Source organism: Pseudoliparis swirei, chromosome 22 (assembly GCF_029220125.1).
Source record: "Pseudoliparis swirei isolate HS2019 ecotype Mariana Trench chromosome 22, NWPU_hadal_v1, whole genome shotgun sequence".
NCBI classification, from domain to species: domain Eukaryota; kingdom Metazoa; phylum Chordata; class Actinopteri; order Perciformes; family Liparidae; genus Pseudoliparis; species Pseudoliparis swirei.
Window position 1 is genome coordinate 14,955,006 of NC_079409.1, and position 14,153 is coordinate 14,969,158.

The window sequence follows — 14,153 nt, forward strand, 5'->3', positions numbered from 1 at the left end:
CGCATCAATTTGTAGTCTTCAGTTGGCACCCCTGTTTTTTTCCTGCAACGAATAGAAAGAGGTTCGTCTGCATTATTGTTGTTATCGGTGCCCGTTGCAATATGAGCCAGCACAAGCCTCTGTTGACAGACGCCTGGGCTCTGAGGGGTGCGTGTGAGCGTGCAACATAAAACGACAAAACAGAGGGAGAGAAAGGAAAGGGAGAGTGAGAGTGAGGGCACGCATCGCTGGATACCATAGGTAAGTGAAAGGGGGGAAAATGGATGCTTATCCTGTTTATTTGGGGCTATTCCTGCTGGCCACGTTTGTCCTCTCCCTCCCATTTTTTTCCTTTGTGCTTTAATTATCGTCATACTCCTGCGTTGTGGCTCCATTCCGTCCCGGTGAATTAATGGGAATAGGGTGCACGACGCGCACCCACATTCCAGCGAGGAAAAAAAAAAAGGGGAAAGGAGAGCCGGTGCGAGATGCCATGAATCGCCATTCCATATCATCTTTCCCTTTTTTTCCCTTCTTTTTTAGGATGTGCGGCGTCTGGAAAGCGGCACCGCGCGCGGGCCATCCATTCTGATTGTGAACATGTATGTGCCGCCGCACACGGAGGGGGACCGTGTGCTCCCCCGTCGTAGTCGGAGAGGCAGCTTCGGCCGCTCTCCGCCGCCGCATGTGTATCAATAACATTTCGCAGGGAGAAAGAAGAAAGAGTCGTTGCGGTGCCTTTGCTCGCCGGTGATGTAAGCAGAGCAACTGCACGCCGCTGCTTTGCAACGCATGCGGTGCTCACGCGAGTTTGTAAAGCAGATGTTCCGCGTGCAGGCGGACTCGCGGCGTTCATGCTGTTGCATGTTGGTGATGTGTTTGCGTCCCGGTTGTTTACCGACCACAGCGGAGGAGCTGCCAGTAGGCCACAGACAGGCCAGGAGCTGCCACCTGTAACTGAGATGCATTCTGTACACAGTAGATTCCTGTGTGATGAACTTACTCATATGTATGGTAATTAGACTGACTGTGCACACACCGAATGGCCTATAAATACAGATAAATGTGCCGTGTTTTTTCTATTATGCATATAAAATATGAACAGGGATTTTACTCTGATTGGATCAGTCACTGCAGCATGCACTAATAATTAATGCATAGCCATGTGTAGTGGAGCTGCTACGGGATTCAAACACACACACATATTCGGATGTGGCTCCTATATCTACCGGCTGCAAAACTGAGTGTACAACAGCTCTTCTTACTGCTCGGCCAAATATATCTTTTCTTCTTACATACAGTGGCGTGGACTATTTATATCCTCATTCATTATACATGAGCTATTTGTTCATCATAGTGGTACATGAATGAATGGATTAGGCCGGTCCTTGAAAAGTAGTCCACCTATACTGTCAGGCACACCCAAATGGATCTTAAAATGTCCATGTCCCTGCTGGCTAGCTGAGTAAATAAGAATGTGATTGTGCCAGCTATAACCAGGTCATGTGGGTGAACCACAAGTAGCGGTGGGTTTTGGCTGTTGTGGTGAAGGTGGAAGAGGAGGGTGGGGGGTGTGGTCCCATATCCTCAAGATGTTTGCTGGAGTCTTCTGCAGGCCGCCATCCAAAGAGGAGTCCAACAATCACTCTTATCTGACCGCTCTTTTTTCATCATGCTAGTATCCAATTAACAATACCCAGCCCAGTGCATGCTGGTAGTGCGAGAGGGTTAACCGATGGGGCCTGTGGATATTTGGGTGCCGGAGTGAAGACAGTTTGGAGCGCAGTGAAAAGCAGTTGTTTCGATACAGTGTGAAGCATGCTGGGAATTTATATGTTGCAACAGTGCGTTTGGAGTTTTAAACTGAGATGTTTTCATAATGTCACACACATGGTGCAGATAGCAAACAGCATTGTTGAACACCGCATTCCTACTAATGTTCATCAGCAAAACATTAGATTATCTGAAGGATTTCCAATGCAGATAAATATCGAATAATGCCTTCTTTGTTTATCTTCTTTCCAGGATTTGGTAGATCTCACGGCGTAACACACAGCCCAGTAACCAACAGGAACCAGTTCAGTCCCTGCAATGGCTTGTTTTGTAAAATGGTCATTTTAAAGAAGAAATAATGAAAACACGGACACACAAAGAATCGGTATGAACAAGGACTACATATATTTTTTCAGGGCTTGTTTACCTGCCTAAAAGTAGTACATTTGGGAATTTCTACACCATAATTAGTTCAATATGTGATAATATTAAAATAACCAAGATGACAAAGATGTAATTTATTTATTTGGTTGTGACAGTCCACGTTTATATTCTTTCCTCTTCCAGTTACTTCCTCTTTCCTGGGTCTTTCTCTCTATGGCCCGCTCTTCTTTTCCCCTCCCTCACAAAATATATTCTCCACTCTCTACATCCCAACTTGATTTGAACATACTTGTCTTTTTTATTATCTTGTATGAACTCTATGTTCCTCACGTTCAACACATCTCTTAATTATCTCTGCATGCCTCCGTAAACCTGTAACTCGTCATTATTTTAACATGTAATGCTTTGCCATCCTGTTCATATCTTGCTCCTTTGCTGGGTTTGCAGATGCCCATGCGCAGTGGGCGGCGGCGGGGGGCGAGTGAGGAGCGAAGGGGCAGACGCCCGCACACCAGCCCCACTCGCCCTGAACGCAACGATAGACAGACGGTTAGCGCACCTCTTATTTGATTTGGTTCTTCCTTGTCCTTGTCTTGGCCATACGGTTATGTGTGTGCATGCAAGTACAAGTCATGAGCAATAATAAAATGTCCCTGTGTATAGTATTGTGTGTGTGTGTGTGTGAGTATGTGTGTGTCTGCTGTCAGTGCATGAGTCATCAGTATGATTGCCTCAGACGTACCCTTGCAGTGTCAGTATTGGTCATAGTGTGTTTTACAACATAGCGCTTTGAAATCCTTGATGTTTAGTGTTTGACATTGATGTTGTGTGTGTGTGTGTGTGTGTGTGTGTGTGTGTGTGTGTGTGTGTGTGTGTGTGTGTGTGCGTGCAAGTGGCTTTGTTCTAAAAACAGTCATGGGCTTATTAAGGATTCAAATGCATCACTACAGAATTAAAAGTCTTGTGTTGTTTTAGCAAAGAGGTGCTGGTGAGGAATTGGCTGGAAATCGCTTCAGTCGCAGATCACAAGGGCATGATTCATCAGAGAGTGAGGGGGAGGAACTTGTGTCTCCTCCAAAGAGGCAGAAAGTTCAGGTTTGTGTTACATTGCATCAACCTGTTATATAAAGACTAATTACAAAGCTTTGATTCAGCTAAATCATCCAAAAAGTCTAAACAGTTTTATTTTTGGCTTCTACAATATGAACACGTTTACAACATTTATATTTTTACCTCATCCAAAAATGCTCTTTTTTTGGTCAGGATTCGGCCTCTACCCCAAACCCTCCAACATCAACACACTCGACTGACAGCTCGGCTCCTTCCACTGTCCCACCTCCAACCTCAGTTGCCAGCCAATCCCGTGAGAGCGATAATGAAGATGGCCAATCCCAGGGCAGTAGGTGTTCAGTTGTAGGGAGCCTGGCCAATAGTAGCAGTAGTCTGAGCAGTGGGCGGGATATAGACCAGGACAATCGCTCCTCGTCCCCAAGTCTCTCCGCTTCCCCTTTGGGTAGCTTGGACTCTGATTCCGATGGCCCCGATTCACCAAAGCAAGGAGAGAGGGAACGAGAGAAAGGAAAAGAGGGAGGAGTGGGGAAGGTGGCGGCAGAGGATAGGAGAGCGCAACGAGAGGGGAGAGGGGAGGAGTCCTCTGGAGATGGAGAAAAGCGGGAAATGGATGCACGAATTGAAGACTGTCCGTCTCTTAAGCCCTCCTCCACTCCCTGCTCCTCCTCCGGTCTGACCCCCTCTCTGCGGGGAGCAGGGGATTCATCAAATGACAGCAATAGCGGGAGGAAGTCCTACTTCTCCCTGGACTCCAAATTGATGTGTAAAGTTGAGTACAGTGGACCGACAGGCGTTGACGGTGCACTTAGTGGCAGCAGAATGAATTCCAAAGCCGTCACGCAGTGTGTGACCAAGACCACTATCCCGGGAGGAGATTTTTCCCATAACAGCCCCAACATTCCCCATTCTTTACCCCCTCCTCTTCCTCCTCCACCTGCACTGAAGCCCTTGGAGCTTGGGGGACAAAACCTGCCCGCTGAGGTTAAGATAGAAAGAGACAAAATCGAAAAGACAGACAAACTCCTGGACAAGTCTCAGTCGACTCCGCCTTCTCTGTTGCCACAGACTGCCCCCCAGCAGCAGTCCCAGCCTCAGACCCAACCCTCCACCCACCCTCACCATTACAGCTCCACCAGCTGGGAGGGTGGTACAGCAACCGGTTGCCAGGAGAGCTGGGGATACACCCGTTACCCCGGCAACCACCACCCTCACCAACCACAGCACCAGCCCCCTGTGCAGCAGCAGCAACTTCCTTCTGTTTACAACCCTCCATCCTCTCGCCACTCCTCCTCCCACCCCTCTTACCTCCCCCATCCTCACCCCCACCCCCACAGGGAGTACCTTCCCAGGTACACTGGAGGGGGAGGGGAAAGAGAGAGGGGGGCTGCAGGAGAGAGAGAGGGGGGAGTGAGGGGGGAGTGTGTGGGGAGGGAGATCAACAGGGAGTTCTCTGCTCCCATTGCCAACAGCACCAACAATAGTAGCGGGAATAACAGTAATTCTCCTTGTGGTGGGATGGGTGGATCCAACAGCATCCAAGGCAGGGAGTTTGGGGGTCTGCCAGTGGGTCAGAACCGGGATTTCCAAGGTTCTGGCAGGGATGGACCTAACCGGGGTCCTGAAAGAAGAGACTTTGGTCCAGGTTTCAGAGACAGGGAGCGGGAAAGGGAACGGGACGCAGGGAGGGAATTTCCTCTGCCAAACCAAAACCAGAGTAGAGACTTTGGCCCCAACGGAACTGGAGGGGGGCATTCCAGAGACAAAGATGGAGGCAGATGGGGTGAGTTTGGGGTTCAGACAAGAGAGGTTGTCGGCAACAGTAACCCAAACAACAACTCCCTTCCTCAGGGAAACCCCCCAAGTTCAACCGGGGGGCTACCTGCCACCCCCATGTTGAACCGAGACCCACCTGCATCACCCCAAAGCAACCCAAGTCACCCTTCCCACTCTTCCCTACCCCCGCACCCCCACCCACATCCCCCAAACTCATCCAGCCGAGACTTCCCTCCTCCCATGGACCAGGCACAAACCCCTCCCTCTGGAGCAGACCACTTTCACAGAGAGTATCCTCCCACAGGGGGTAAAGACTTTCCTGCTGGGGCTCCTGCTTCCACCGCCACAAATCGAGAGTACCTCAGCCCCCCTCGGGTGACTCCAAACTTGGGAAGAGAGTATTCGGGGCCTGTAGGAACCCATCACCCCCACCCACCTCACCCCCACTTCCAGTCTGGGCCCAGAGAAAGAGAGAGAGACTCAAACCTGAGAGATTCTGCTTTGTACCAAAACCGGGGTGGACCAAATCAGCCTCCTGCCCTGTCTCCTTCCTCCTCTTCCAGCCATCATGGACACCCTTCGAATACTCCATATGCCCCACCACCACCTCAGCCTCCTCTACCCCCATCTCAGACCTCGCACACCCAGCCACCCCCATCAGGTATGGCCCCCAATGTACGTCCCCCACACTATCAGTCCTCCGCCCAGACTCCTCCAACACCTCTATCTCCACTACCCAGCCCATCCACAAATCAGATGGGAGGCTTCTCATCTGGACCCAACATGCCCCTTCCCGGGCCAGGTGTGTCCCCTGGATCTCGTCCCTCCCCTTTCCATGGTACTTTGAACAGCCACCCTCCCTTCAGTGGAACGTACCACTCCAATGGGAGTGGCAGTAACATGGCTAACAGCAATAACAACAGTAGCGCACCCAATAGCAGCAATACCAACTCGCGATCACTCTCGCCTCAAAATGTCTTAAAAGGACCTCCACCTCTTAGTAACTCAGCCAACAACAACAACAACAGCATGTCGAACCCTGCCCCCAGTTCTTCACTCCCTGGTGGAGACGGGCGTTTGGATTTGGGCCCACCTCCCACGCCTGTTATCAAAGAAGAACCAATAGAAGAAAGGGAAGAGACTGAAAGCCCACCAGTGGTGTTGAGAAGCCCCTCTCCTGAACCCAAACCTGTAGACATTCCCATCCACGCCAGCCAATCAGCAAGGTAAAGTCAAAACAACATCTCCGTCCTATTTGAGATTGTCAATGTGTCGCTCTGGTCAGTCCCTTTGTATGTGAGTAATGATGAATATGACTGGGACTCCGTGATGATATTCTACTCTGCTGTGTCACCCGTGTCCAGGTTTCACAAGGTCCTGGACCGTGGCAGCGGGAATTCCTGCGCCCGCAGTGATGTCCTCTTTGTCCCGTTGGACGGCTCCAAGCTGTGGAAGAAGAGGAATGAAGTGATTGAAAGGGCTCGCAGGGAGGTGGAGCAGCGGGCCAGAGACCTCAGAGAAAAAGAGAGGGAACGGGAGAGGGAGCGTGAGCGCGAGAGGGAACTGGATCGACATCTACAGGTGTGGACTTTTAACAGTGATAAGCATGTTAGATTTGATGGATTCGTTTACATTGGTTATTTTAACAAGAGGGGAGTAAAGCAGATGTGATTTACTGTTTTTTACTGTTTTCTCTGCAGCAGCAGAAAGACATCAACGCCGCTGGAGGGGGTCGCCAGGGCTCTCTCTTCTTCCCCTCTTCGTCTTCTATCATCCTCGACCCATCTTCCTCTTCCTGTGGCAACTCTGGCTCCCATTCTCACGTTCACCCCCAGCATCATCACTCACACCCACATGCTCACCTTGCTCAAGCCCACCATCTCCACCCATCCCTCGCTCACTCCATCCCCCACTCCCTCCTTATGCAAAACATGGGTGGGACATCAACAGTCGTTGGCCCTCAGGGAGCCCTGGGAATAGGTTTAGGAGGTCCATATCTGGGCCCTGACACCCCAGCGCTGAGAACCCTGAGCGAGTACGCTCGCCCTCATGCGATGTCTCCTCTCGGGGCAGCAAGTCGTGCCCAAGCACACCACGCGCAAATCCACCATGGCCATCCCCACGTCCACCCCTCATTCTTCCTTCCTCAGTTCCAGAATCATGCTTTAGGCCACCCGCATCACATGCCAACTGATGCAGCTACAGCTGCAGCCATCCTGGGTTTTCTGTATGGTGGCAGCCTTGAAGGGGGTCCAGGTGTTGGAGGCCACGCTGGAATGGCAGGAGGCCCAATACCTGGAGGGATTGGTGGTGCAGGGTTCGGAGGAGTCGGCTTTCCTCATGCAGTGGCTGCACATCGAGAGCGAATGAAGCAGGGATTTGAATTCAAGAGTGATGAGCGGATCTACCCGCATGGGGCCATACCTGATCACGCTGCTCTGGCCCTTGCTCACTCTCACTCTCATTCTCATGCCCATGCCCATGCTCATGCCCATGCTCATGCTCAAGCACATGCACATGCCAATGCCCATGCCCACGCACATGCACACGCACATACACATGCACATGCACACTCCCTGCTACTTGGAGGAGGTGCAGCGGGAGCTAATGAGGTGATGCTCTATGGCACTCCTCCTCCCTCCGCTCCCAGCGGCCCCCAGCACCTCCAAAGCCCGACCCCTGCCCCAGTAACTCGACCTCCCAACCCTCCTGCCCCTCAGTCCCTGTCCAATCCACCCCCTTCATCTCGCCTAACACCCTCTCTTCCCCCTCACCCATCATCTGCACCACCGGCTGCCCCCCCAGCCCCAGCAGGCCCTGCTGCTCCTCCGTCAGCTCCTCCTCCACCTGCTGCACCAACGTCCAATGCCTCCTCACTTCATCACCCGCTCCCCCATTCTTCTTTTCCCAGCTCCCTGTCCTCTCATCTGCCACCAGCCACTGCTCCAGCCGCTCCCCCTGAGAACTACCCCACTCCCACTCGCTCTCCTGCCTCCTATGAGCGAGACAGGAGTGGGGAAAGAGAGCGAGAGCGGGAGAGAGACAGAGCAGCTTTACCGGCTTTTGGGGACAGAGAGCGAGAAAGAGAAAGGGAGAGAGAAAGGGAAAGGGGAGGAAGTAGTGGAAGTAGTGGAAGTGGAGGAAGTGGAGGAGGAACGGGAGGAAGTGGAGGAGGAACGGGAGGAAATGGAGGTGGAGGAGAGAATCTGGGGCGTCTTCAGATGTTGAACGTGACGCCTCATCATCACCAGCATTCACACATCCACTCACACCTTCACCTGCACCAGCAAGACACAGGTACTAACCACTTCTGATACAAATGCTCTTGTTATCAGTATAATCAGCCTTGAGATTATCCAGATGTGTTACTATGAAAACATTTTGTCCAAAAAAATGAAAAAATCTAAGAGTCACGAGCTTCACGCTGTAGTGGATGACACAGTCCTTCTTGAGGATGGGTATTGTAGTTTTTATGGAGTCAATCCCACGTGCACCATGCTGCGGTGAATGCTGGATTGACCACATGTGTCTTCATCTATTTGAGAAACAGAACAACAGTTTTATTTTTTACCGACGGCACAGAACTGATGATTTTCTGTCTATTCGTTGGAATTGTGGACAGTAAGAAAAACAAAGCCAGCTTTATCCTTCAATTTAATTTGGAATATTTTTATATTTGTGTAGATTTCTTAGATTTATAATGACATTTGGTCAGTTTTCTCCCAGTCATCTGACTCATTTGTTCAAAAGTTATTTAGAGCTTTAAAGTTAAAAGTCACTCAATAGATCTCAGTGTATTAACACCAATTATCAGAAATGTATGACAACAGTACAATACTTTTGTCTCTTTGAAAGAAGTCAAATAAATAAACTGCTTACTCGTATTTGGGGTGTCAGGGTGGGTAGCAGTTATCATGGTTTCTCACAGTCAGAGGGTTTATGGTTCCAACCTGTCGGTCAGCTTTGGCCCTTCAGTGTGGAGTTAGCATGTCCTCCCCATGTCAGCGGGGGTTTCTCCGGCTTCTTCCCCATCCAAAGACTTGCAGGTTAGGTTATTTGGGTCATTGGTGACTCTAGATTGCCCCTAGATGTGAATGTGAGCTCAAATGGTCGTCTGTCCTTATGGCCCAATTCCAATCTGGTTCCCTACAACCTTCCCCGACTCACTTCCAATCGGAGGGTCCGCCTTTGGGTCCCCACTTCCGGGAGTGAAAATGTGTTATAAACTAAAGAGTTTGTCCACATCAATCCTGATTTAACCAGCTGCCCCTACTGACCACGCGCCATTTTGTGTTTGTCATGGAACACACTGGGATGACTCGACTACCAGTACAAACATTACAAGCTGCTCAACCTAAGACAGACATGTCATATTGTCATCCTGTCTTACGGCATTTTCACACACTATACAATCGTAGACACTATTTCCAGCATCAGTATTTAAACTGTTAATACATTGTATTATAATGCACACATGTTCACTACTTATTTATTATTTTCATATGTCTCCACGTTTATGTATATATGCTATTATAGAATGGGAGCAACCGTAACGTCACACCATTATTTCTGATATTACATTACATGTCATTTAGCTGACGCTTTTATCCAAAGCGACTTACAATCCTGTTACATACACTGTAGACGCAGCTACAGGGAGCAACTCAGGGTTAAGTGTCTTGCTCAAGGACACATCGAGTAGGGCGGGGATTGAACCTCCAACCCCCTGATTGAAAGACGGACCTGCTACCCACTGACCCATAGTCGCCCATAGTCGCCCTGATATTCATGTATCTTTTCCTTGCTGGAGATTCGTCCTGTGACTTGCGATTTGTGCCTCTGACTTAAAAAGAAAAGGTGCTTCGTTCAGTTGTGAGTGTGAGGACAAACAGACCGGATTGGAACTGGGCTGATGTTTCAGCTCTGTGATTGCCTGTCCAGGGTGTACCCCGCCTCTCGCTCAATGTCCAGCCCCCTGCCACCCTGTAAAAGGATAAACTTTAACAGATAATTGATGGATTCAAATGTATTAAAAATGTGTATTTGTATTTCACATTTCAACATTAGCAAAAGCTGCCATCCAGATTTCTTTGACTTTACTCGATTGTCTCAGCTGCTCATGTGTTACCGAGAATCAGACATCTCTCAAATGGAGCATACTGTATTAATGTTAATATATTACATGTGGTGTGCATTATCTTTATTTTGAATTCATAATTTGACTCTTATTAAATATTTCCTGTATTTCCTATTACATCACTGGCATCCAGCGACGGCCGGGGTACACCCCCTGATGGACCCGCTGGCGTCGAGGTCTCCTTTGACACGCCTCCCTTACCCAGGAGCCACACTAGGCAACCCCATCCTGGCTCACCCCCTCACTGACAGCGAGGTGCTCCGCCAACAGCTGTTCGGTGAGGAGAAGGCTCCTCGTCCATGTACTTGTTCAGTTTTTCTCTCTTAAAAACTTATCAATGCTGAAAGTTTCTGAAGAGATTCTTTGAATATGATGACGATGATTGACCTCGGGACCCTTTTGGCTCCATTATTTCTCCATTTTCCTTCCGTATCCCCACCTGCTCCTCCTCTTTCCTCTTTCTTTTTCTTTTTACAGGTGCTCCTTTCCGTGACCTGCCCCAGCCGTCCTCCCTCACTGGTCCCATGTCGGCAGCCCATCAGCTCCAGGCCATGCAGCAGGCCCAGAGCGCAGAGCTGCAGATCCAGAGACTGGCCCTGGAACAACAGTGGATCCATCACCATCACCACCACTCCCTGACCCAGGACGAGTATTACAGGTACGGAGGCTGCGGCTGGGCCTCTGTTAATGCAGCAGTGACCTATTCTGTTTCCGTTTGCTGTTTCATCTTCCGATTGTTTTTTCCAGTAATGTCTCAATGAGATGTCAGTGTTGACTTCATTTCGCTCAACCAACAGTGCAAAGTCCAAAGATGTAAATTAAATATGATTTAAGAAATAGAAAAGGCTGGAACCAGGACAATACAATTAATTGAACAAAGTAGTTTTAAGGTCTAAACCTGACCCACGACCCAAAGATATGTTTTCTATCGATATAGATATATACAGGACTGTCTCAGAAAATTAGAATATTATTGTGAGTTCTTTTATTTTTTTATGCAAATTAAAAAAAAAAAAAAAAAATGTTCATTCATCATTACAAATCTGAATGATTAATTTGCAAAATTTTTTTTTATTTTGTTGTGATTATAGCTTACAGCAAAAACTCAAATATATATATACTTCATCTTTAAGTTGTGGTTAGCACACCAGGTTAATTCATTGGTTTGATTATTTCCCTCTCCCCATTGTGAATCTACTTAGGCCAATGACCTTCATGGATGGGGGAGACATTTCTTAAAATAACCAAACTCGACCTGACAAATAACAAAGGCCTAAATTTGACACAAGACCTGGTACTTTATTGGCCCACGTCAGGTAGCAGAAAACTCCATGTCTGGTTATTACATTTTGATCAACTCTTAACAAGCCGTAATCAGCTCAGATTAATAACACTCCTACTGCTGGCGGACATTTGTCAGCCTTGGGCGTGTGCACAAACGGTCGATTAGTTTGTTACAATTAGCCTGTAAAAGTCAACTCGGCTGTGCGGCTCGGGCTGTTTGAGAAATGTTCGTTACCTCTGTGCATATTTCATTCCTGAGAAAGGCAATCTACGGATTTAAATGCAGCTTTAAAAACGTATCCCTTTTGTAAGCCATTATTTCGGACCCTAACCGTAGCTGTGACCTTTAACTTCCAACTGCACTCCAACATGATTTCTCCTTTGACCTTTTAGTCACCTGAAGAAAGAAAGTGACAAAACCCTGTGAGGGAGGGGCACCACAAAGAGCAGCATGGAGAAAAACGAGGGAGAACGTGTGCAAAATGAAACGCAAAGGAAAAAGCACTGCAAACAACGAAGGAACAAAGACTCTCAATAAAAGCTGGACTAATGGACGAGGAATCCACTGAAGGAAACAGGAAGATTTTTGAAGGATTAACAAAAGAGAGAGGAGGGCGTGACCACGCTGCACACAGGCCCTGCTAACTGCACCACGTGGAAGATCCAGACTCCGGCGCTTCCCTGCATAATGTTCTCCAACTCCAGTCCCGTTTTGTATCGTGCTCTGTACAGTATATTAGATGGGGAGGCAATAGTGAAGTACAGTATGTGTAAAATACTTGATGCCAGAAGGAATGTGTACATGAGTCTCTTTTATGTCTTTGCATGTAGCTAGGCGCTTATTCTGAACTGGTGGAACTTTTGGTTCTATTTTTAGTAGTTACCCCCTCTTTTGTATCTGAGGGGCGTTCTATATGCATGAAACCAGCAATTTAGTGTTATGTTATGTTTATTATCAATAGTATTGTTATTATGATTAATGTTGTCTGTTTGTTGATAATTATATAATTATATATACAGTACATATTATTTGTATTATTTTTTTACATTTTCATGGTATGGCCGTCGGTTTTTATTTTTTATTTTTATTTTCAATTTACCTTGTGAAACAAGATGCAAATGAAGGCAAAAAAATCTGGAAATAAATTATAATCTTTTTTTGCTAGTCTCTGGTGTATTCATGTGTGTGCGATCCCCCCCGCCCCCCCGCCTGCACCCCCCAACCCCAACCCCCACCCCCCCCCTCACATACATTCAGACTATTTGCCCCGTCTTTGTTTTATACAAGTCACTCATGCACAAAGCATATCAAATTCCGGACTCTCCTCCCCCTCCCCCCTCTCCCTCTCTTTCTGACTCCCCCCTATTTCTCTACATCCCTCCTTCTGGTCGAGTGTAGCTAATAGGAGACACATGGGATGAGTGTGAGACATGGGAGTTGAAGCGCTCCAGTGAACACCAGCCACCCTGTAGAGCGAGCATTCCTTACTGCACAGTAAAAAGGAAAAGGAAAAAATATATATATATAAAGAGAGAAATGAGAAAGAAAGAAAAGAGGCGCTGTGAGAGTGTGATTTACTGCTGAAGGCTCAGGGCTGTGTGTTCTCACCGTGTCCGGCTGCAGGAATCTCCTTCAAAAAGACACGGATCACTGAATACGGCCTTCGTGTTGCGAGACAGAACCACTGCTGCAACCAGGTTTGTAGATCTGGCAAAACACCGCTTATAATATTCATGTTTTGAAACAATGAGGCACTAGGCATTATTTTAATAGTCTTGAAGTAGTCTTGCATGAATCTCCAGAGGCCCAACGTCTACTACATCCCTTTTCTTTCATTATTTTTGCAATAAAATCTCATACTGATTGATTGAAAGCATTTTCTGTAAGAACCATCTAAGTCAGGAGATTGACATATGATGCGTATACTGCATAGAGCATGCTTGTGTGTTGGTATGTAGCTTGTGTGTCATTTAAAGTCACCTTGAATAAGTGTGTCAACATAATGTAAAGTATCCTCTAGCACGACCAATCGGATTTTCCCCTCTGGTGGCATCACATCTGGGGGATATTCTCATCACTTCATCCGTCCTCTCAGGGCGGATGAGGATGTTATGAAAGGTGTGGATGAAATATATTTGAACATCTGCATATAGACCTAGCAATTTATGATGTAAAATACAGGTTTTTCATAGCAGCTTGTTTTCATATCTGCGACAACTATTTGAAAAATAATAATAATTATTTCTTGTCCTATAGTGCTACATGCAAACTGTTTAGTGCATGAGGATAATGCAGTGTCAGGTTAAGACTCCTGAGTGCATCCCTGTGGTTTATGAAATTATCTGTAATTACATGTATTGTCACTGATGACCGACCGCCATCTGGGAGCAGCAAGACGGCAAATACTACAAATGATTTGTGAGCACTTTAGATTCATGTGATACAAATGTGTGTGGATTAAACAAACAAGGCCACAGATCAACATCCTCCTTGTATTATACGGTGATTAATTAAAGTCACACACTCACTTCTAATCAGAGCCAGGTTGTATCTGCAGTGTAAACATTTCAATTGCTTAATTATAACCAAAGAAGAGTTCGTGCAAGACTAATACACTCTAAAATGTTCCCTCTAATAATATTTAGGCCTTAATTTGAACACTCAGATAAACAATGTCTTCCAACATTTCCAAAAGTGAAATAAAAACACAAACAAAACACTGGTTCTCCGTCCAATGAGCTCTGACTATCA

The 14,153-nt window shown here is 47.4% G+C and overlaps 1 protein-coding gene across 5 annotated transcripts; it reads left to right on the forward strand.

Annotated features, from left to right (window-relative positions):
- Nucleotides 1–11: 11 nt before the first annotated feature.
- atn1 (atrophin 1) lies at nucleotides 12–12,559 on the forward strand. 5 transcript variants are annotated; one of them, XM_056445027.1, is made up of 11 exons: nucleotides 12–240; nucleotides 523–734; nucleotides 2,005–2,137; nucleotides 2,584–2,685; nucleotides 3,112–3,231; nucleotides 3,400–6,206; nucleotides 6,345–6,561; nucleotides 6,681–8,277; nucleotides 10,251–10,418; nucleotides 10,595–10,775; nucleotides 11,795–12,559. In XM_056445027.1, the coding sequence occupies exons 3-11, from the start codon at nucleotides 2,111–2,113 to the stop codon at nucleotides 11,826–11,828; spliced, it is 5,253 nt and encodes a 1,750-aa protein (XP_056301002.1). In that variant the 5' UTR covers nucleotides 12–240; nucleotides 523–734; nucleotides 2,005–2,110; the 3' UTR covers nucleotides 11,829–12,559. The 5 variants fall into 5 exon arrangements, with proteins under 5 accessions (XP_056301002.1, XP_056301005.1, XP_056301003.1 ...); XM_056445030.1 differs by having other exon boundaries at nucleotides 10,251–10,394; XM_056445028.1 differs by having other exon boundaries at nucleotides 523–581.
- Nucleotides 12,560–14,153: the final 1,594 nt, after the last annotated feature.

What these genes read in the sequence shown, in the direction of transcription:
- atn1 (XM_056445027.1), top strand. Translation starts at nt 2,111, where the DNA reads ATGAAAACACGGACACACAAAGAATCG. An exon ending in CACGCCAGCCAATCAGCAAG is followed by an intron (nt 6,207 to 6,344) that starts GTAAAGTCAAAA and finishes ACCCGTGTCCAG; the next exon opens with GTTTCACAAGGTCCTGGACC. An exon ending in ACCCAGGACGAGTATTACAG is followed by an intron (nt 10,776 to 11,794) that starts GTACGGAGGCTG and finishes TTGACCTTTTAG; the next exon opens with TCACCTGAAGAAAGAAAGTG.